We start from the raw sequence: 24,539 nt of genomic DNA on the forward strand, positions 1-24,539 counted from the left end.
TCCTGGCCAGCCAACTATCCCAAGTAGCTCTGGAGGTCTTCATCCCAGAACAGCTAGTGATCCTGCCACTGAGCCTGGAGGTCAGGAGTCCTGGGCTCCTCTCTGACCTCAGGCCTGCCACTAAAGGACCAGCTGGGAACTTTCTGGCCTCCAAAATATGGAAGGGCCCTTTGCCAACAGCTCCCACTAACTGGCCCAAAGCCCTTCCTGACTATAGCACCTACCCCCAAGCTCTTTCCACTGTCTATCTGCTTTTTGCTTTTGTGTCAGTTCTATGTGAAAAGACACCTGCTGCCCTCATTGGCAAATAATCCCCTCCCTTCCTGGGGGTATGCACAGCTTCCTACCTAGGGCTCAATAATCTCCCCAGATGTACCCTGCAAATCAGTTCCTCTGTCCTCTACAAAGTACACAATCTGTGTCCCCAAGGTTGTACCATTTCATCTGGTGATAATTTGTATGTGTTCTCATCAAGTCCCTCACACTTTTCTGAAAGCAACTCAAGGGCAAGTCATTGTCCACTTCATCTCTGGACCCCCAGTGCTGAGCAGAGAGCACCAACAGAGCAAGGACAGGGAATGAATGAGGGCTGGCCAGGAGATGCTGTCACCAACACCAGAAAGAGAGAATGCTCATGGCTAGGGACCCTGCCACTGAGGAAACTGAGGAGGGCAGGATCCCATGGCAGTAAGATAATAGCGGAACACTCCATGGAGGAGGGGCATCTACTCCTCATCCTGAAAACCCCTTTAGAACTGAAGAGAAAAAAATGGAGCAAAGAGGCACTTCTATGGAGTTTTTGGTCCATGGAGTGGATGATGCCAGGTGAGGGGTTCAGAGCCTCTGTTGCCTCTAACAATACAGACAGAGGTTTTTTGGTGAAGCAGATGATGTATGACATGGTTCCTGCCCTACACCCAAAAGAGTGGCTAGAAGAGACTGTAAGAAAATGCCCCAAATCTAAGCAGAGACCCACCCCCTCCCTGCCATATACACAAAGCAGGAGGTGAGGGTAGAGGGTAGGAATACCTGGGCCTGGTTGAGTAGCTCCCAGATCAAGTCCTCCTTGCCCCCCACATTTCGAGCCACGACAGCATGAGAAGGGAAGAGGCCCAGGTTGCACTCCCTGTATTTATCCACAGGCATCTGGCTGTTGTCCGGGCAGAGCAACTTATACTGATCATGATCAGTCCTGTTTGCCAGGTTCTCTGCAGGAGGAAAGCCCAGATGAGCCGACTGCAGGCAGAGCCATGAGCCGTGGTCCCTGCTGCTCCCTGAATCACAAACTGACCTTGTTGTAATTACTTTCAAGGCCCTGCTTGTACCCCAGGGCCACAGAAGCAGGCCAAAATCTAGACAACTTTTGTGTCCTTGTAAATGCTCCACTTGAACAAAAACAAAGTATATTCAGCCAGCCAGTCCCCAGACACAAAGCCAATTCTGAGCCCTTTCACCCCAGACAAGGTTGACTGTGTGGCCCCAGCCAACCAGATACATTGTATTTGTTTCTTCGTAGCTCCCTGCCTTCTGCTCCATTTTGCAGTTCTCAAAAAGGAGACCGTCCACTTTGTGAAATGTTCAAGTTTGTTTGTATCACCTAACTGGTCTCCTTTAATAATTTTTTTAACAACCCAAAGAGACTGAAAGAGAATCTTTTCCAAATATGTTTTATACCTATGAGGAATCTGAGGCCTCAGGAGGCAAAATGGCCTGTTCTCATTGCAGATAGATAGGGAGGGCTAGGAGGCACCCTTGCCCAGGTCCCCTCAGGGTATCCCCACATACGTGTAACTTTCTGCTATGAATGATGATAGCAAATATTTTCTGAGCACCCACAGCACACCAGAGATGGTGCTGAAGGCTCTCCAGGCTCTGTTTCACTTAATCCTCATAGCAACCAGGGGGGCCAGTAATAGAATGATCCCCTAGAGATGAGGAGACAGGCTCAGAGACTGAAGGTGACTTGTCAGCTAGTCTGAGGCTGATGCACCGCCATGCTAGGACAGTCCAGGTCTCCTGACTACAGCAGCATCCGCCCCTGGAGGCAAAGGCTGCTGAGGAAAGGTGGGGAAGAGTTGAAGGAGGCCTAGGGGCCCACTCGGCATACTCTATATGTAGAAAGAAGACCAGAAAACCCAGTGAGGAAAACAGGCTCTTTGGTTCCTCTTGTCTAGGTATTTGAAGGTATTCTGGGTTGAATTGTGTCCCCTGCAAATTTCTGTGTTGAAATCCAAATCCCCAGTATCTCAGAATGTCACCTTACTTGGAAACAGAGTCATTACAGATGTCATTAACTAAAGATGAGGTCCCACTAGAGTAGTGGGGCCCCTAATCCAATATGACTGGTGTCCTGATAAAAACCACACATGCACACATACATATACACATGGAGAATGTCACATGAAGGGAAAGAAGTAGAGTGGGGTGATGTGACTACAGCCAATGGACACCAAAGATGGCCGGCAAACCACCAGAAACTAAGGGAGAAGCAAGGAGCCTCTAGAAGGAACCAACCCTACCCACACCTTGATCTTGAACTTCTAGCCTCTAGAACTGTGAGACAATAAATTGCTATTGCTTAAGCCACCTAGTTTGTGGTACTTTGTTATGGCAGCCCTAGCAGACTCGTAGAGGTCTATGGGGTTCATGCATGATCATACTAAAAGAGAAAGAGTACAATTAGAATTATTGTAAATGGTTACAAGTTTACTTAGGTAGGTTGTAAAGAAAATACTCTTTAAATCTTTATATCGAAAGAACAAACTTAAAATGATTTAGTAATGTCAGAATTAAATTAAAAGAATGAATATGATCTCATAGCTTCAGAAAGAAAGAATTCTCGGCATCAGTCACTCAGGGGCCCAGTGGTGGAAGCAGCTACCCACCAAGCTTCATTTGTACCGCAAAAGCCTGGTGGATCATCATAAACTGCTACTTAAAAGGCAGTGAGTGATCTTAAATATTAGCAGACAAGTGACTTCCAGCAAAGGGAAACCAGGACACTCTGGGACAACCTGGTATTTTCAGAAAATGAAGATGTTTTCAAACGTTTCAGGGTGGGCATTAGAAGATGCTGGCCCCTGGCAACATAACTGTACTCACTGGGGTGCTCACAGGAAGTAACAATGACAAGGATCTGGAACAACTTGAGTCTGGGAGACGGAACCCCTAGATGACCCCACTCATTAAATGTACCGATAATAGGAGAAGCCTCAATTGCCAAAATGCTAACAAACCAGGTCACTGTGTAATAATCAAGGGGGAGTGAATTGTGAACAGCTAAACAAGGCAACAAAGGACACCGAGCTCCTACTTCATTCTAGAGAAATACACTAGGTTGTAAGGAACTAAGGCCCATGTAAAAAGTGAGGACTTAAAGTTCCCCTTGAGGTAGCAGACATTGATCTTAAAAATGAACCTAGCAAACTAAATATACATTTGGTTTAAATATCTTAAGCGATATAAGTGTATTTCATATCTGATAGAAATTTAATTGGTTACAAAACAAAACCCAGATTCTGTAACTTCAATTTGTCTTAAATTTATGTTATTTTTTTCTTTCTGATAAGTTGCCCCAAACCCTTAAAAGCGTTTTTTTAATACAGAAACCAGAAAGAAAGATATTCTTGTCCACATAATAATGCTTTTGCAACACATCTAATTGTAGATATGCTAATAAGTTCTGAAATCATTATAATTTGTTTGTTTAACATGTTTATAACATTTAGGAACCATTTATACTGAAGCATTTGGGAGAGTGTGATTACATTTGAAACGGATATTGCAGTGGCTAAGCGAATTGAGTTATTAAATTATTAAAATTTGTTTCATTTTATTAATTAATAAATAAAAATTGTTACTGTTTAGAAAATTTGTTTAGTAGATTTATAGACTGAACAAACTAAACACTAAACAAAGTTCGAGTAATGGAAATGGTTTTTGTATAGAAACTCTCCTATTCCATTAAGGGTCTTGTCATCACCCATCTCTAGATATAGGGAAATTTTCAGGCCAGAACCATCTGCCCTGGCCAGGGGATGGCTCACATGAGTCTTCCTCCATCCAGCACTTACCAAACACTGTCATATGCCTCACAAAGGCCACATCCCCCACACCATCCTGCAGACACCTGAGGAACAAGACAGTAGTCGTTAGGCCAGTCCCCATGATTTGCTCTGCCCTGACCACTGGCTCACAGGGCTTTGCCCACAGTTTCCCAGGCTTCAGTGTGTCCTCAGAGGCCATGGCCCAGCTGAGAAGCCTTTATACCTCCACAGCCAACCTGAGTCTGAAGCAGGCAGGAGCTCTGTAAGTCATAACTCAGGTAACTCTGGGGGCGGGGAGTGATAAGAGGGCAAGACCTTCACCTTCCCCTTCAAAGGCAACCTAAAGCAACTAGTTTTTGGTTTTGTTTTAATAAAGGCTTAAAGCCTAATATGGAAGATAAAAACTCAGGATAGCCTTGGATTCCTGGACTGCTTTGTTCTGCTTTTGAGCAGTAGCCTTGTCTCTTGTACCCCCCTGCAGGGGCTGAGGAGGTAGGGAGAGGCAGGCACATGTCCATGACATAGGGAGTTGCTCAGGGAGAGAGAAGCAAGCTGGGAGGTCCTGGCCTTTGGCCCAGCTGGAAACCCAAACCTGTGTCTGTGAATCCCAGAGTCCCAGATACAGTTTTGTCCCTTTAGCCCTCCTTGGTCCAGGAGGGTAACACACAGACCCTAGGCAATAGAGAGAGAAGATGGGCTCCCACACAGTAGACTGCTCCTCAGGATGGTTAGGAGTGAGAGCACGCCATGGGAGGCACTCAGGACCCTGGGTTTCACACTGACAGCCCAGGTGGTCTGGGCAGGCTCTGTGTCCACTTCCTGTAGACCTTAGTTTCCCTGGCATCAGAGTGAGGAGGAATGGGGGGTGTCCCCACTCACTTGAAGGCACCAGCGTAGCCGAAGTATGGTTCTTGGAAGGAGCAGGCACACTTGTTTGTCCCTTTCCCCGCACACAGTTGACACAGCGTGGGGAATACCTCCCTGTTCGCACAGGGGACACAGCTGCCGGAGAAGATCTTGGCCATTTCTGCTGTGGCTGCTTAACAGAGACATAAGGAACCTCAGAGCATGAATTGGCTGGGGACCTCCAGGTTGCATGTGTGTGAGCGAGTGGCCCTATATGAGAGCCCAAGAGGTGGAACACACTTCCCAGGACCATTCTGAGGAAGCAGATGTGCAGAGGTGGCCGACAGTGCCCATGGCTGAGGAAGTGGATGGCCCAGGGTGTTCAGACATCACACTGATGTGTGGGCCTGGGGCCCCAGCCCACCAGATGCTTCCTAGCTTGCCCACTCAAGACACAATGGTGGCTGACCTACACGGAACCAAGCTGCAATCCCTGTTAACTCACCCTGTTAACTCACCACCACGGAGGCTCTAGGTGTGGCAGGCAGAACCCCAGACACTGGGGACTCTGAACATCCTTCCTTACCTCAGGGCATGGTCCCATCCAGCCTTCTCCCCTTTGGCACCAGGGGCTGTGGTAGTTTATGGGGATTCCTCTTTTAGGAATCCATGGAAGGGGTTGGGGTAACTTGCCTGGTAGTGGGTAAGGGGGTGTGCCAACAGCCACCTCACAAACTGTCACACAGACATCCAGCACTGTCTGACACTGAAGCAAGGTAGACCTCAAGAAAGGGCACACGGGGTCAGAGCTGTGGCCCAGGCCTATAGCACTCCATCTGACCCCAGCAGCCTGTTGTCCTATTATAGATAAAACGTGAATGCTGCAGAGCTGGCAGGCCTCAAAATCACAGAAAGACTTTGTAATCATCTTCCAAAGGCTAAAGAGGCACCCTAGGCTCCTTTGGCTCTTCATAACTGAACAAGAAGTACACACAAAAGAAATCATGGCTCCAGTCCACTCCTCTCTTCTTGGCTCCATCCCAAGCCCTTACCCCAGGCACAAAGGCCGACTGCTGATGGTGTGGCTGTAAATCCCAGTAAGCCTTCCTGGGAAGCCAGAAGGGAATTGTCCTTTCTCATGAGCCTCAGTGACCTTCCTTATCAAGCCAAACTGCTGGGGTTACAATGAGTTCGGGGCTGTCAGGAGATCAGACACCAAGGTACTCTTGCTGAGAGAAGACTCAGCTCTCAGTTCCCAAGGGTTGCTGCTGCAACAAACCTAGCTGATCACACTTAAAGCAGGCTGTCCTCACCCCATCTCGCAGTTCCTGAGACTAATATGCCGGATAGTGGTTGTATGGCCCCACTGCAATCCCTGCGGGCGACTGGAGTAGGAGTCCTGCCGGAAGGCACCCAGCCTCAGCCAGCTTACCTTCTTCAACAGAGTCAGAAGGAAGAAGTATCCGGATGGGGAGGTACCACCCAGCAGACCATCCTAGGCCCGAGTGGCAGGACTTCTTGCCTTGGAGCTGTTTCAGCTGGAAGTCACTGCCCTTCACCACAGCCACAGCATAATGCAAGGTTTGTGGCTCTGCAAAAGAGCAGAGAGAAAGAAGGGCCAAAGGAAGATACCACAGTCACTAGCTAATCTTCCAGAGGGCGTGCAATGGGCAACTTTAGGGAAATCCTAGGGTCTCCACCATCCCCTGATGAACAGGTAGACAAAGAAAAGAAAAAAGCCTTTGATTAACAGGATAGGGGGGAAGTCCCTTATTAAGGCAATAAACACTAGTGTCTTTCTGCCAGTGGAGACATGGGGGTGGGGGCCCCCAGCTATTATAGGGCCTGCAGGGCATTCTCAGGAAGATCTTCAACTCCCAGTCATTGTGACGTTACTGTTTCTCCCCAAAGGCTTTTCTCCCTTCTCGGCTTCTCCGTCTGCAGCCCAGACACAGTGGTGAAGGTCTGAGAGGAAGGATGCAGGGGTACCCTGGGATTTTGCCAGGGCTCTGCAAATAGGAGTCCGATTGAGGTGGGCTGTGCTCACGCACACACTGATGACACTAATGGGCAAGAACAGGGAGGAGGCAAAACCTTATTCTTCGACTCCCCCGCACCAAACCTCTCTTGACGGCATTCACAAACCCATGTTCTGTAGCACCTGCAGGGGACTCAGCACCGGGAAGAGCTTGTCCAGGTCTGTGTGTCTCCAGAGATGGGCCTCCCAATGGCGCAGCCCCACCGGTAGGTGATGGACCCCAGAAAGCCCTGCCCCCCTTATCCAGCAGCACCAAGGGCACTTCCATTAGGATGCACACCGCTCATAGCTTCCCAGGGAGAGTCAACATTCCAACCCTTATGGGTCAGTGTAGATGACAGCCTCCTTTGATCCAAAGAGCTCCAGCAATTCTGTTCCCTTCAGATGAAATGTAGGCAGAGACCCTGCCTTCTCCCCCATAGCTGCAGTGTCAAATCAGAGACCTGGGGCCCCAGGAAGAACGCACCAATGTTTGACCCATGGAATTCGGCCACGACAGGCTTCAGATTAAAGGGGGGCAGCCCTGCTTCAAGCACCAAACCTGCTTCGAGAGTCACAGCATCTGCTTCATTGGCCTGAAATAGAAGAGACCAGACCATGAAGGGAGCCCTAACCTAGCCCTCTGCCAGGGATGACTGACCCAGAGATATTGCATGGGTCAGACCTCCTTCCCTCCCTAGTGTCTGCTTGAATGTCACCTTCCCAGCGAGGCTCTCTCCAGCCACATCTTAAAACTACCACTTCATGTATGAATGCTGGACTCCCCTTTGTTTTTTCCTTAGCCCTTATCAACCACCTAAGAAGTTTTCATTGTTTACTGCTTGCCCTTCTCTTTGGAATGTAAGCCCTACCAGGGTGGGGACACTTGCGTGTGTGTGTGTGTGCATGTGTGTGTGTGTGTGTGTTTTCCTGCTGAAGTTTCCTGCTGTACCCAGAGAAGCACCTACTACAGGTAAGCGCTCAATAAATGTTTACTGCGTAAGCGAATGAGTGAATTATTGAATATTTCTATCCATAAGAAGTCGGGGTTTGCACTCACAGATCTGGATTCCCTCTTCAAGTATCTGTCAGCCCAGCATTCCTCCCTTCTTGTGAGAAGCAGCCACCTCACAGCCTCTTCTCAGAAATGACATTGGATCATTTCCCAACCCATCATGGAAATCATTTTTTTAATTCATTTATTAATTGACATTTGATACCACCTTACGCCACTTAGAATGGCCAAAATTAGCAAGACAGGAAACAACATGTGTTGGAGGGGATGTGGAGAAAGGGGAACCCTCTTCCACTGTTGGTGGGAATGCAAGTTGGTGCAGCCACTTTGGAGAACAGTGTGGAGATTCCTCAAGAAATTAAAAATAGAGCTTCCCTATGACCCTGCAATTGCACTACTGGGTATTTACCCCAAAGATACAGATGGAGTGAAAAGAAGGGCCATCTGTACCCCAATGTTTATAGCAGCAATGGCCACGGTCGCCAAACTGTGGAAAGAACCAAGATGCCCTTCAACGGACGAATGGATAAGGAAGATGTGGTCCATATACACTATGGAGTATTATGCCTCCATGAGAAAGGATGAATACCCAACTTTTGTAGCAACATGGACGGGACTGGAAGAGATTATGCTGAGTGAAATAAGTCAAGCAGAGAGAGTCAATTATCATATGGTTTTACTGATTTGTGGAGCATAACAAATAGCACGGAGGACAAGGGGACTTAGAGAGGAGAAGGGAGTTGAAGGAAATTGGAAGGGGAGGTGAACCATGAGAGACTATGGACTCTGAAAAACAATCTGAGGGTTTTGAAGGGGTTGGGGGTGGGAGGTTGGGGGAGCCAGGTGGTGGGCATTGGAGAGGGCATGGATTACATGGAGCACTGGGTATGGTGCAAAAACAACGAATACTGTTACACTGAATAGAAATAAAATTTTTTAAAAATGTAACATTTGAAGTAAAAAATATGACATTTGAAGTAACCTAGGCTTTTTCTGAATTTAGTGTTGCATTTCTATATACTTGCCTCCTTTTTCCCTATCCCATCTTTTTCTTATGTATGTATTCATACTTATGTATTTATGTTTATATATAATTAATATATATGGGTTGCATGTATCAGAAACCAACTTAAATTCACTTGAGAAAAGGAGGGAGTTAGTATAAAGGTAAAAGGAAAAGAAAGCCACTGGGCCTAGTGAACACTGTCAAGGTCAGAAGCAATTAGAGACAGAGGTTTCAGTTTACACCCATGGGCTCCAGGTCATGCCTGAGGTTCCAGATTGTTCTTGCTCTTCCTCCACTTTACATACATCTTCCCTTCCTGGCTGCCTCCTCCTCAAGCTCCAAGAGCAGTTGCAAAGACAGTAGTGCCACAGAAAGTGTTTAACCTGCTCCCACAATTGTATAAGATCTAATTCTTGTAACAAATCATTCCCCCCACTCATTGATGAATTAGAGAAAAATAAATAAAAGTTTGTGTGCATGTTTATGCCCCCTACTGAATACTTCCAGAGTGTTTTCCAGAAATAACACAGAATTTATCATTTATAATGCCGATAGCAATATACCCTACTGTCACAGAAACCTACCAGCAAAAAATGCTATCATTTAAGAGAAGTTATTACATTTCTAGGTAAAAACTGTTACCTTAAGAAATGGCTCTATTTGCACTTATTTGCATTTTATTATTAAAAAGGATGAACACGGGGCACCTGGGTGGCTCAGTGGTTTAAAGCATCTGCCTTTGGCTCAGGTCATGATCTCAGGGTCCTGGGATTGAGCCCCACATCGGGCTCTCTGCTCAGCAGGGAACATGCTTCTCCTCTCTCTCTGCCTGCTTCTCTGCCTACTTGTGATCTCTATCTGTCAAATAAATAAATAAATAATCTTTTGAAAAAAATTTTTTAAAAAGGATGAACACTTTTCCCTTATTGTTTATATTATTTATTACTTGTAATTTCTATGAGTGGCTTGATTATAGCTTATTATTCTTAAGCATTTCTTATATATTTAAATGACATTTTTATCTAGTTTTTGCCCTAGCTGGTTTGTCATAGCTGATGTGAATATATTTACATATGCTTAAGGCTTTAAATTTTTTTTTGTCAGAGATCTATAATTTTTACATTTCCAAGTTTATCTACCTCTGTGATTTATCTTGTAATGTCTATCTTTATCAGTCAAATTGAGTCAAACTGAGAGCTTGTTTTGGTAAATGAATTAAACATTTCACTTGATTTTCCTTGTTAAAAGGAAACTTTAACTTTTTTTAGCTGTTGTCTAGCTAAAGAATCTTTTCTTTAGCCATTTGTTTAGAAAGTTTACTTTATCATATATAAATCTACATAAATCCACGTGTATCTTACTTAAATTTATTAAACCTAGAGCCCTAGTGCCATGATGTTGGGTATTGATCATAGTTGACATCTGCCTCATATCACATAGACAAGGAGATGGATGAATGTATGTAAAGAAAGCTGCAAATATGCAAATTTTGTTCTCTTCCAGGTCTCTTACATCTACACCAGGACCCTAGTCTCTGTAACATGGCTACTTTAATATTTTTCAAGTTTCAAGTAGGTTTCATCCACTCCCATGCGAATTTTCTTTTTCATAATACTATTTATTTTCTCATCCATGTGCTTTTTCTTAGGATTTTTATAATTATTCAATTGATTCTTTTAAAAAGACTGTATTTTGATGAAAATTATATTAAACTTATTATGTGGCAAGATATACAAGTATATGATATTTAGTCTTCCCATTTAGGAATATGACATATATTTTAATTCATTGATAAATGTTTTTTGTTTGTCCTAACTTTTGTATTATAACAATCTTGCAGATCTCTCCTATGATTTTTCTCCTGAAATGTTTTTCTATTTTATTATAGTAGACTATTGTTATAGTATAATAGAATTATAGTATATTGTTTTAAATGAAAATGAGTTGTAATTTTGGGCTACTTTCCGCCAAACTAATGACTGCTGATATACAAAAATGACATTGTGATATGTTAATTAAATTTAATTTATTAAATTTATATAACCTATTCACAATTAGAGTAATATTTTCCTTGATCCCACCGTACATTCCGGGCATGCAAATGTCTGAAGATATGGATATTTTATTTGTTTCTTTCTATCCAATATGCATTTTATTATTGCTGGGAAATTCCAAAAACAATGTTAAGTAATAAGGGTAAAACTACAACTTCTTGTTTATTTCTGACTCTTTATGGATTTTCCAGTGCAGTCTGGCTTTGCTTTATTACAGGCATTTTCAATGAATCCTTCTTTATTAGTTATTTAATTACTATTATTGTTTTTACTATTAATGAATGTTGAGCACCTATATTATTTTTCTACACACAGTCCCGGTACTTTCAGGTCTTCAGCTTATTTCTTTCTCCTCTAAAGCATGGTCTAGTTCTTGTGGGAAGAAAGCTGTTCTGAAGCAATAAACAATAACAAGCACAGAGAAAGGAAGTATGAATTTTCTTCCACTCTCCTATTGGCAGCTGCAACTTACCATAATGGCCTTGATACATTCGAGGTGAGAGGTTCTCTTCACACAGGTGATGTGGGGACCATCCGCTGGAAGGACTCTTTTCATATTGGCACTGAAACTGGAGCACTTACTGGCTTCATGATCTGAGATGGTGCACCACCTCACAGTTTCCCCAGGGACAGCCAGACACAGCCCTAGGGGACAGAGGCCAGAACTGTAAGGCACCCACAGCACTCATCTTTCTCTGCTGGTAGAAGAGGTGAAAGGTAAAGGGTTCGTTGAGTGGGGTAGACAAAAATTGGGTTAGCTGCATGGCTCACGTTAATTCTCAACTCCTATTTCACTGATTATGCCATACCCCTTGGAGAAAAAAGCCAAAAGCATCCCCCAAAAGTTAAACACAGAATTACCATATGACCCAGAAATCCCACTCCTCAGTATATATCCGAAAGAATTGAAAATGGGTACTCCAATATACATACACAAATATTCATAGCAGTACTATTCACACTGGTCAAAAAGGCAGAAACAACCCAAATGTACATCAGTGGATGAATGGATAAACAAAATCTGGTCTATCCGACCTGTGAAATATTGTTCTGCCAGAAAAAGAATGAAGTCCTGCTATATGTTACACATTGGTGAACCTCAAGATTAATATGTTAAAGGAAAGAAACCAGATATGAAAGGCAATATATTGTATGATTCCACTCACATGAACTATCTAGAATAGGTAAATCTATAGACACAGAAAACAAATTGGTGGTTGCCAGGGGCTGGGGGAGAAGGGAATGGGTACTGACTGCTTAATGGGTACAGGATTTTCTTTTGGGGTGATGAAACTGTTTTGGAGCTAGACAGAAATGGTAGTCCACACAACACTGTGAGTATACTAAATGCCACTGAATTGTACACTTTTAAATAATTGATTTGATGTTAGTGAATGTCACCTTGGGGAAAAAAAGATAAAAGAAACCTATGGGAAGGAATCTTGAGCCTACTGAATTAGTCTTTCTTTTGACATTGGATACTCTAATCTTACATGACATTAAATGCTGGGGCATTTAATTCAGTGCATGTTTATTTCACTGGCATTTTAAGCTATAGTAATAAGCATAGAGAATATTACAAAGGTAAAATGCTCTTCACAAAACTGTAGTATTTGAGCCAAAAGTTATTTTAAATAAAATATAGAAGATGAAAGTTACAACAGTAGCAGCTCCTCGTTTTTGATGAAGTCCAGTATATTTGAACTACCCAAGTCTGTCGGACTCCAAAATCCGTACTGCCTTTTAACTCTAAGTAGGAAATATGAAAAGAAATGGGACAGGAAATGCCAAATTACCTTAGACGGAATCCCACTCGAAAGACAGAATGACAAATGGAGCCCCTCAACCCTATCTGAAAAAGCTTTCCATAGCAGCAGCCCAGGGAAGGGAGAGCAAGCTACGGAACAGAACTCCAGAGGCCATGTGCCCTTGTACAGAACAGAAACATTTGGAGTATTCGGAAGTAATAAAGATTAGAGCAGAAATAAATGATACAGAAACTTAAAAAAAATCAATAAAACCAGGAGCTATTTCTTTGAAAGAAAAATCAAAAAAATTAATAAACCTCTAGCCAGACTTATCACGAAAAAAAGAGAAAGGACTCAAACAAAATCACAGATTAGAGAGAAAAATAATAACCAACACTGCAGAAATACAATCATAAGAGAATATTTTGTGAAAAACTATGGGACACCTGTGTGGCTCAGTTGGTTAGGCTACTACTGCCTTTGGCTCTGGTCATGATCCTGGAGTCCTGGGATCAAGTCCCTTGTCGGGCTCCCTGCTCTGTGGGGAGCCTGCTTCTCCCTCTGCCTGCTGCTCCCCCTGCTTGTACTCTCTCTCTCTCTTTCTCTGACAAATAAATAAATAAAATATTTTTTAAAAAAAGAAAAGAAAAACTATATACCATCAAATTGGACAACCTAGAAGAAATGGATAAATTCCTAGAAACAGATAATTACCAAAACTGAAACAGGAAGAAATAGAAAACTTGAACAGACTGTTAACCAGCAAAGAAGTTGAATTTGTGATTAAAAACTCCCCAAAAACAAAAATCCAGGACCAGATGGCTTCACAGGTGAATTCTACCAAACAATTAAAGAAGAGATAGTACCTAGAACAGGCCAATATCCCTAATGAACATAGATGCAAAAGTTCTGAATAAAATACTAGCAAACCGAATTCAACAACACATTAAAACAATCATTCACCACAATCAAGTGGGATTTATTCCTGGGTACAAATGTGCAATACTTGCAAATCAAGCTATGAGAAATGATACTTTCAACAATAGAAAGGATAAAAACTATATGACCATTTCAAAAGATGCAGAAAAAGCATTTGACAAAGTACAACACCCACTCATGATAAAACAAAACAAAACATCCTCAACCAGAGGCTTGGGTGTCTCAGTCAGTTAAGCATCTGTCTTTGGCTAAGGTCATGAACCCAGAGTCCTGGGACTGAGTCCTGCATTGGGCTCCTGCTCAGCAGGAAGCCTATTTCTCCCTCTGTCTGCCACTCCCCCTGCTTGTGTTCTTTCTTCCCACTTCTCTCTCTCTGACAAATAAATAAATAACAATCTCAAGAAAAAAAAAAAAACCTGAACAAAGTAGTTTGAGAGGGAATGTGCCTCAACATAATACAGGCCATTTATGAAAAACCTACAGCTAACTTCATCCTTAATGGGGAAAAACAGAGCTTTTTCTCTAAGGTCAGGAACAAGACCAGGATTTCCACTCTCAGGACTTTTATTCAACATAAAACTGGAAGTCCTAGCCACAGCAGTCAGACAGCAAAAAGAAACAGAAAGCATCCAAATTGGTAAGGAAGAACTAAAACAGTCACTATTTGCAGATGACATGATACTATATATAGAAAACCCTAAAGCTTCCACCAAAAAAACTGCTAGACCTGGTAAACAAATTCAGTAAAGTCACAGGATACAAAATCAATGTACAGAAATCTGTTGCATTTTTATACACCAATAATGAAGCAGCAGAAAGAGATGTTAAGAAAACAATCCCATTTATAATTGCACCCAAAATAATAAGATACCTAGGAATAAACCTAACCAAAGAGGTAAAAGATCTGTACTCTGAAAACTATAAAACACTGATTACAGAAATTGAAGATGACACAAAGAAATGGAATGCTCATGGATTGGAAAAATCGATATTGTTAAAATGTCTGCACTACCCAAAGCAATCTACACATTTAATGCAATACCTTTCAAAATACCAACAGCATTTTTCACAGAACTAGAACAAACAATCCTAAAATTTGTGTGGAACCACAAAAGACCCCCAGGAGCCAAAGCAATCTTGAGAAAGAAAAGCAGAACAGGAGGCATCACAATTCTGGACTTCAACTTATATTACAAAGTTGTAGTAATCAAAATAGTATGGTATTGGCACAAAAATGGACACACGGATCAATGGAACAGAATAGAAATAAACCCATAATTATGTGGTCAATTAATCTTTGACAAAGCAGGAAAGAATATCCAATGGGAAAAAGATGCTCTTTTTTTTTTTTTTTAAAGACTCTATCCATCTGTTTGACACACAGAGACCATAAGCAGGCAGAAAGGCAGGCAGATAGAGAGAAGAGGAAGCAGGCTCCCTGATGAGCAGACAGCCCAATGCGGGGCTCAATCCCAGGACCCTGGGATCACGACCTGAGCCGAAGGCAGAGGCTTTAACCCACTGAGCCACCCAGGTACCCCAAAAGATATTCTCTGTAACAAATGGTGATGGGAAAACTGAAGAGCAACATGCAAAAGAATGAAACTGGAGCACCTTCTCACACCACACACAAACACAAATTCAAAATGGATTAAAGACCTAAACATGAGACCTGAAACCATAAAAATCCTAGAAGAGAACATAAGCAATAACTACTTTGTCATCAGCCATAGCAACTTCTTTCCATACGTCTTCTGAGGCAAGGGAAACAAAAGCAAAAATAAACTACTGAGACTACATAATAATAAAAGGCTTCTACACAGAGAAGGAAACAATCAACAAAACTAAAAGGCAACCTATGGAATGGGAGGAGATATTTGCAAATGACATATCTGATAAAGGGTTAGTATCCAAAACCTATAAAGAACTTATACAACTCTACACCCCAAAACCAAACAATCCGATTAAAAAATGGGCAGAAGGGGCACCTGGGTGGCTCAGTTGGTTAAGCTTCTGCCTTCAGCTCAGGTCATGATCCCTAGGTCCTGAGATTGGGTCCAGCATCCAGCTCCCTGCTCAGCAGGGATGCTGCTTCTCCCTCTCTCACTTCCCCTGCTTGTGTTCTCATTCTGTGTGTGTGTGTGTGTGTGTGTGTGTGTGTGTGAAATAAATAAATAAATAAAATCTTTTAAAAAATGGACAGAAGACATGAACAGACATTTCTCTAAAGAAGACATCCAGATGGTCAACAAACACATGAAAAGATGCTCAACAGCACTCATCAGCAGGGAAATGCAAATCAAAACTACGAGGAGATACCAACTCACACCTGTCAGAAGGGTTATAATAAAAAACACAAGAAACAACAAGTGTTGGCGGGGATGTGGAGTAAAAAGGACACTTGTGCAGCGTTGGTAGGAATGCAAACTGGGGCAGCCACTGTGGAAAACAGTTTGGAGGTTCCTGAAAAAAGTTAGAAATAGAACCACCCTACAATCCAGCGATCATACCACTGGGTATCTACCCAAAGAATAAAAGAACACTAATTCGAAGGGATACATGCTCTCCTATATTTAAGGCAGCATTATTTACAACAGCCAAGATATGGAAGCAGCTCAAGTGTCCATTGATTGAGGAATGGATAAATAAGATGAGATAGATAGATAGGTAACGGAATATTATTCAGCCATAAAAAGAATGAACCCCTTTAACAGAATGAAATCTTGCCATTTGCAAGGACATGGATGGAGCTAGAGTATAAAGCTAAGCAAAATAAATCAGTCAGAGAAAGACAAATACCATATGACTTCATTTGAATGTGGAATTTAAGGAAGAAAACAAACACGCAATGGGGAAAAAATGAGAGAGAGAAACAGACTCTTAATTGTAGAGAACAATCTGCCGGTTATCAGAGGAGATGGGTGGGGGATGAATGAAATAAATAATGGGAACTAGGGAGTACACTTATGGTCATGAGCACTAGATGATGTGTGGAATTGTTCAATCAATATATTGTACAAATAAAATCTTGAAAGACATTATTTGAAACTCTCTGAAATGAAGCTCAGAGAAAGAAAAAAAAGAGAGACTGAAAAACCAATAAAAAGAGCATAAGTGACTTTTCACACAATGTCAAGTGATCTAATATACATGTAAATGCAATCCTAGGGGAAAAGGGGAAAGGGTCCTGAAAAAATACACGAAGAACAATTTGCCCAAAGTTTTTCTGGGCAATGTTAAGAAATGTTAAGAAAATGTTAAGAAAACTACAAACTCATAGTTCTAGAGCAACCAGATAAAAGAGACAAATTAAGTACAGAGGAACAAAGATAATAAATATCACAGACTTTTTGTCAGAAAAATATCATAGGCTTTTTGTCTATGACTTGTGTGGACAGGTCATAGACAAAGGAATAATACCATCAAAGTGTTAAAATAAAAATAACCTGCCAGGGACGCCTGGGTGGCTCAGTTGGTTGGACGACTGCCTTCGGCTCAGGTCATGATCCCAGAATCCGGGGATCGAGTCCCACATCAGGCTCCCAGCTCCATGGGGAGTCTGCTTCTCCCTCTGACCTTCTCCTAGCTCATGCTCTCTCTCACTGTCTCTCTCTCAAAATAAATAAATAAAATCTTTAAAAAAAAAAAATAACCTGCCAACCGGGGTGCCCGGGTAGCTCAGTTGGTTAAGCATCTAACTCTTGATTTTGGCTAAGGGTAATGATTTCAGGGTCCTGAGATCAAGCTCCACATAGGGTTCCGTGTTCGGCTCTGCCCCTCTCCTCTCCCTCATACTCTGTCTCTAAAATATATAAAATCTTTAAAAAAAAATAAGTAAATAAATAAAATAAAGCAGGAAGGCCAGAAGCAGAAGTTCTCACACCTTACCACTCCTTGTCAATTGCAAACCCCAACAGGAAGGGAGGTACCCTGCATTCCTAACAGGAAGAAACATATACTTTACTACCTCAGCAGGAGGAAGAGATTTTCTCTATGCCAAGCAACAGCCCAGCAGATAAGAGACTGTCACAACTTGGCCACTGAAAACCCACTATGCTCAAAATTTCCAGTTTTCTCCAATGGTCTTCTTGTTTGTAATAGCACCTTCCAACTACCCCCTTTCTTTCTCTCTCTTTAAAACAAAACAAAACAAAACAAAACAAAACAAACAAACAAACAAAAACAAAAACAAAATCTCCTGTCTTTTGTTCTCTAGTCTTGCCTATGGTTTTGCCACAGCTTACATGCCCTGAAATATGATTTTCTGCTATTCCCAAATTAACCCATTTTTCCTGGTAAAATAACTGAGAGTGGTGGGTTAACACTTCTGAAAATGATCTATATATTAGATGAAACCTCAAAAATATTTCAAGACTAAACTCACTTTCTATAGTAATTGACAAGCCAATTCAAAAATGTGTATGTATACACAAAGTATCTAAATGGCCAAACCAACCCTGAAGTAGTACCATATAGTTGAAGGGCTCATTCCACCTGATTTCTAGACTTACTATAAAGCTACTGTAATCAAGGCAGTGTGATATTAGCACAAGGAGAGACATACAGCTTAACAGAACAGAACAGAGAGTCTAGAAAGTAACCCACATTTATAGGGTCAGCAGATTTCCAACAAAGCTGCTAAGGTAATTCAGTGGAGAAAGAATATCCTTTACGAAGAAGACAAGTCCTGGGAATGCCTGGGTGCTGTAAGCATCTGCATCTGCCTTCAGCCCAGGTCATGATCCCACGGTCCTGGGATGGAGTCCCTCATCCGGCTTTTTGCTTAGTGGGGAGCCTGCTTCTCCCTCTGCTCAATGATCCCCCTGCTTGTGCTCTCTCTCTCTCTCTGTCAAATAAATAAAATCTTAAAAACAAAAACAAGTCCTGGAATAACTGGATATTCATATGAGAAAAATGAATTTCAACATTTACTTGAACCATACACAAAAGCTACAAATGTATCATAGACCAAAACAGAAAAGCTGAAGTTATAACAAATGTAGTCATCCGGCATGTGTGCCCAAATGTTTATAACAGCAATGTCCACAATAGTCAAACTATGGAAAGAACCTAGATGTCCATCAACAGATGAATGGATAAAGAAGATGTGATATATATACACAATGGAACACTATGCAGCCATCAAAAGAAATGAAATCTTGCCATTTGCAATGACATGGATGGGCCTAGAGGGTATTATGCTAATCAAAATAAGTCAATCAGAGAAAGACAATTGTCATATGATCTCACTGATATGAGGAATTTGAGAGGCAGGGTGAGGGATGGTGGAGGTAGGGAGGGAAAAAATGAAACAAGATGGGACTGGGGAGGGAGACAAACCGTAAAAGACTCTATTTCACAAAACAAATTTAGGGTTGCTAGGGGGTGGGTGGGAGGGATAGGGTGGCTGGGTGCTGCACATTGGAGAGGGTATGTGCTATGGTGAGTGCTATGAATTGTGTAAGACTGATGATTCATAGACCTATACCCCTGAAGCAAATAATACATTATATGTTAAAAAAAAAAAAAACTTCTAAAATAAAATAAAACAAAATGTTGCAACTTTGGGGCAGCCAATTATATTTTTAGAGAGGACATAGAAAGTAATAACCAAAACATAAAAATTTGGTAAGTGAACATGGTCAAAATGTAAAACATTCACTCTTCATAGGATGGTGTTCAGAAAATGAAAAGAATCTAAGCTACAAACTTGGAAAAAATAATTGCAATACATCTATGTGACCAAGGCTTGTATCCAGAATATATAAAGATCTTTTAACTCAGTAATAATCCAAATAACCAAATTAAAAAATGGGACAAGATTTGAACACATAATTCATAAAAGAAGATACATGAGTGGCCAGTAAGAACATAGAAAGACGCTCAACATCATTGTTCATCAATGAAATGTGAAGTAAAACCATGGTGAAATACCACAGCAGAAATGGTTAATGTGAAAAAACTGTTAATACCAAGCGTTGGTGGGATGCAGAGGAACTGAAATTCTCCTACATTGCTGGCAGCCAAGTAAAATGGTACAACTACTCAACAAAGTTTGGAATTTTCTTAACTAGTTAAATATGACCCAGAAATTTTACTCCTAGAAACTTGCCCGAAAGAAATGAAAACCTGGGGTGCCTGGGTGGCTCAGTCTGGGAAGTATCTGTCTGCCTTTGGCTCAGGTCATGATCCTAGGGTCCTCAGATCGAGTCCCTGAGCAAGGAGCCTGCTTCTCTTTCTGCCTGCCGCTCCCCCTGCTTCTGTGCTCTCTCTCTGACAAATAAATAAAATCTTAAAAACAAAACAAAACAAAACAAAAAAAAAAAACAAGAAATGAAAACATGTCTACCCAAAGATTTATACAATAAGTTCATAAGCAGCCTTATTCATAATATCCCCAAAAAGTTCATCAAGAGCTGAAGAGGTAGACAAACTGTGGTAAAGCGATACAATGGAATACGACTAATGAATAAAGAGAAACAAACTTTGATACGTGCAACAATGTGAATGAATCGCTAAACAATTGTGCTGTGTGAAGCCAGTCATGATAGACTATGTACTGGATGATTCCATTTATGTGAAACAGCAAAACTTACCTATAATGGCAGAAAGTGGGAATGATGAGGAGGAGGATACTTTGGGAGTGATGGAAGTGTTCTATATCTTGATCATGGTGGCAGTAACATGGGCAGGTAGAGTTACCAAAATTCATTAAACTACATGTATACTTAAAATGAGTCCATTTTATCATATGTAAATTATACTTCAGTAGAAATTATTTTTTTTAAAGATTTTATTTATTTATTTGACAGTGAGAGATAGAGACAAGTAAGAGAGCATAAGCAGGCAGAGTGGCAGGCAGAGGGAGAGAGAGAAGCAGGCTCCCAGCTGAGCAGGGAGCCGGATGCCAGACTCCATCACAGGACGCTGGGATCATGACCTGAGCCAAAGGCAGCGGCTCAAGTGACTGAGCCACGCAGGCATCCCAGTAAAAATTATTTTAAAAAAGAAAGAGAAACAGAGACTACAAGCCAGCTAGCCTAAGCCGATTCAATAACACTCCATGTCAGTCATGTGACAATTTCAAGAAAGGACAGTCAGAGCCCACTGTGGATATTTCAGATGGATCCTGGGAGGGAAAAGCTGCTGGTGGCCACATGCTCACCGCATGGAGAAATCTCATAGGCTCCAGAGAGGCTGAGGTAGGAGGGGGAGGCCTAAGTGGACGTACAGACTGTTCTGAACCTTTGGTTCTTGGCTCTTGCAAGGTCTACTAATAACAAACCCCCCTTGTCTGATCTTTTTAATTTTAAACTGTTTGGTTGCCTTTCTGGCATTTGCCATCAGAAGAGCTTTTGTCAGAAGAGAACAATGAGCTTTGAAGAAAGCACATCCTAGACTCCACCCTTATCCAGATCCAGTGCCCAGTGGGAAGGACCGTAGGGGTGTGGGAATGGGGGAGAGGTAGGCAGCTCTCGCCTCCGGTTTGTAAATAAAGAGCTGATTGGGAAATGAGCTTTCATTCAGTGCCCTGATATTGCCAGGAGAGGAGAGAGAGGAAGAAAAACAACACACATCCTATACAGGAAAAGGAATTGGGGAGCAACCAGGGGCCTTCACTCTGGATTTCCTGGTGGCTGTAGGTGGAACACAGCTGTCCACTACCTTTCCGGCCTTTCCCAGCCCCAGGAGATCTGGCTGTGTGGCCCCATGTGGCAGTGGTAGGCCAGGGAGGGCCCACCATGGCGCTCCTTGCCCTTCCTGCCTTGTTCTCCCCCTGCTGTCCCCAGGTTACCCCTCTCCTCCGGTAAGACACCTTACCACTCCAGAATTTATTTAAAACAGCCTCTCCTGCTCCCCCTGCGTGTGTTCCCTCTCTCATTTTTTCTCTCTGTCAAATGGATGAATAAAATCTTTAAAAACAAACAAACAAACAAACAAACAAACAAACAAACAAACAAAAACAGCCTGAGGCCAGACGGAACCAGGACTAGAAAGAACCAACACTTGTTGAGCCTTGGGGGAGCAGTTTTCATATGCATGAGCTCATTGACAGTGTACCACGACCTACCTTCCTTACAGCGACCCACCTTCCTTACAGCGACCCAGCTGAGAGCCCTGGGCTCCTTCTGTCCAACACAGGAAGGAGGCCCCTACATTTATGTGCAGGATTTTTACCAGTGATACTCACCTGTGTCTAGAGCGCTATCATTAGGTACATTACCTCATTCCACTTTCACAGTGTTGGTTGTGAAAAAGCAATTCCTACTGAACTAAGGAGGAAACCAGTTCAGAGAGGTCAAGGGATGGCCCAAAGTCACACAGAACCGAGTGGCAGGTGGATCCTATTCTAGGATGATTGCTTTTCCCATATGTTCCTCTACCTCTTCCTTGTGTGGTAAGGATGGGAGATGTTGTACAGTTCAAAGAAGGAAAACCCCTTCTGGTTAGATACCTGACAGGTCAAGAATACCTAACATTAAGCCCGTCTCCTGCTTAATGATAACATAGTCATGAACCCTGGGGAAAATCCCTTCTCTCCTCTGATCCTATTTCCTTGGATGTGAACAGGAGCAACAGCTTCCAGGCCAGGTGTCATAAAACTTTTCGGGAATGGGCTAGTGAGTATTTTAGGCTTTGTGGGATATATGGTCTCTGTAGCAACTACTCAGTTCTGTCCTTGAAGCCAGAAAGCAACTGCAGGTAATACTTATCTGAATGAGCATGATTGTGTTCCAATAAAATTTTATTTATAGATTCTGAAATTTTAAATTCTTATAATTTTCATGTGTCAAAACTGTTGTTTTCTTTATCTTCTTTCAACCATTTAAAGATGTAAAAAGCCATCCTTAGCTCCCCCAGCTGTACATCAGGAAGCAAGCCAGATTTGGTCCCCTGCCCTAGGCTACAAGTTTGTTGGGTGCCTGCATGCACCACCGGGCAGAAGCACCTTGGGACCAGCCAGGCCCTGGGCTGCTTCCCGACTCCTTAGACCCAGGCTGTGCCGCGTCCCTCTACGACTGACCCTCCGCTGGCACCCAGTCCGGGTCTTGGAGAGCAAGACCCCACCGGGCTCCCAGAGCGCACTCACCCAGGGTCCCTGCGCACAGCAGGGCATAGATGGCGAGTCTCATAGTTCGCTGCGGGTAGACGACACTGACTCACGGCTCCCTGCGCCTAAGTAGGCGGCTATGTGTTGCGGAGGGGTATGGGTTGGGGTGGCGGGTCCGCCTACTCCGAAGAGTTAGCCTTTTCGGCAAATCACCCTCGCCACACCCCCCGACCCCTCCCAGGGGCCGCTCGCCTGCAGCCCCGGGCCTCCGCAGCGCTGGAGCGCGGCAAGCTTCGGGCTACGCTCCCGCCAACCCGCGGCCACCCCCTCGGCCCAGCTCCAAGAGCAGCGAGGCTGCACCTCTGCTCGCAGGCTGCATCTCTGCTCGCGGGAGGGGGTCGGCCTGCCAGAGGTGCGAGTGGAAGCAAACTCCGAGGCCACTGCACTGACGGCCTTCTCAGAGACGAACAGAGGCCGGAGGCAAGTGATCCGCCGGCCTCCCAGTTTAGTTACTAGAACGTAAGTTCCTTGACCCCTGGGCCATCATCTAGCCAAGCAGCTCTTAGATGTTTGGAAAAGACAGACTCCATAGGAATGGGGATTCAACAGGATGAAACCTAGGGACTCTTCCCCCAGGGAAGCATGTGCACACTTACAAAGTTTTCAGCACAATTTTCAGGAATCATCAGACTCTTCGAAAGCTTCTCCGCAGCCCACTCCAGGTCCCTCCCGGAAGCCCCTCTTGTAAAAGACACGGTTCTGTACAACCCTCTGGTGAAGGCGAAGGTCAGGAGAAACGCTGAACCTGAGATGGCTGCTTCTGCTTAGTCCTACCGCCTACAGCCCAGTCCTCCTGAAGTCTGTGAGCTCCACTTGGGGAAAATTTAGATCAAGTTTTAACAACTTTTGCTGAAGTATAATAAACATACCTAAAACTTTACACATCCTAAGTGTACAACGAATTATCACCAGGTGAACACAGTCATATAACCACCACCCACATCACTGAACAGAGGGGGTCCTGGATGGTTCAAACGTTAAGCGTCTGTCTTTCCTCAGGTCATGATCCCAGGGTCCTGGGATGGAGCCCCACATGGGGGTCCCTGCTCCGCGGGAAGTCTGCTTTCCCTCTCCCACTCCCCTGCTTGTGTTCCTGCTCTCACTCTCTCTCTTTCTCTGTCAAATAAATAAATAAATAAATAAAATCTTAAAAAAAAAAAAAAAAAAAAAAAAAAAAAGCAAAACATGAACAGAGCCGGGATGGCCCCCTGGTGCCTTCTTCCAGTGGCTTCCCATCCCCCCTCAAAGATATACATTATCCTGACTTCTAACAACATAGACAAATGCTGTTGATTTTTTAACATTATAGATATGGAACCATACAATATATACAATTTTGTGTCTGTTCTTTCACGCAAGTTTTTATTTGTAAGATTCCTCATTGTTGTTGTATATAGCTGTCCTTCATGTGTTCTCTGTGTTGCATATTATCCCATTCTTTAACTTTCCTTTTGGTGATAGTAGTTTCTAGTTTGTGCTCTTATAAAGAGCCAGTGAGTGCTGCTATGAACATTCTAGCACATGTCTTTTAGTACATGTAGGTATGCATTTTGTAGAATATTTCCTGGGAAGAGTAATTGCTTGGTCATAAAGTAGAAGTATGTCTAATATGTACTACCAAACAGTTTTGCAAAGTGGTTGAACCAATTTGCACTCCCAACTTAAGAATATGAGAGTTTGGGCGCCTGGGTGGCTTAGTGGGTTAAGCCTCTGCCAGCGACTCAGGTCATGATCTCAGGGTCCTGGGATCAATTTC

The 24,539-nt window shown here is 43.0% G+C and overlaps 1 protein-coding gene across 1 annotated transcript in view; it reads right to left on the reverse strand.

Annotated features, from left to right (window-relative positions):
- Window positions 1-23,002, reverse strand: part of LOC125104214 (inhibitor of carbonic anhydrase-like) — a 43,191-nt gene extending 20,189 nt beyond the window's left edge. Inside the window, exons 1-7 of the mRNA XM_047736709.1 lie at window positions 22,763-23,002; window positions 11,457-11,629; window positions 7,397-7,505; window positions 6,325-6,483; window positions 4,926-5,085; window positions 4,074-4,129; window positions 1,030-1,208 (exon numbers count right to left, since the gene is read on the reverse strand). Of these exons, the coding sequence (XP_047592665.1) occupies window positions 1,030-1,208; window positions 4,074-4,129; window positions 4,926-5,085; window positions 6,325-6,483; window positions 7,397-7,505; window positions 11,457-11,629; window positions 22,763-22,805 (879 nt within the window). The 5' untranslated portion in view covers window positions 22,806-23,002. The remainder of the gene's footprint in view (window positions 1-1,029; window positions 1,209-4,073; window positions 4,130-4,925; window positions 5,086-6,324; window positions 6,484-7,396; window positions 7,506-11,456; window positions 11,630-22,762) is intronic.
- Window positions 23,003-24,539: the final 1,537 nt, after the last annotated feature.

The sequence above is a fragment of the Lutra lutra genome, chromosome 1 (genome assembly GCF_902655055.1).
Source record: "Lutra lutra chromosome 1, mLutLut1.2, whole genome shotgun sequence".
Classification (NCBI taxonomy): domain Eukaryota; kingdom Metazoa; phylum Chordata; class Mammalia; order Carnivora; family Mustelidae; genus Lutra; species Lutra lutra.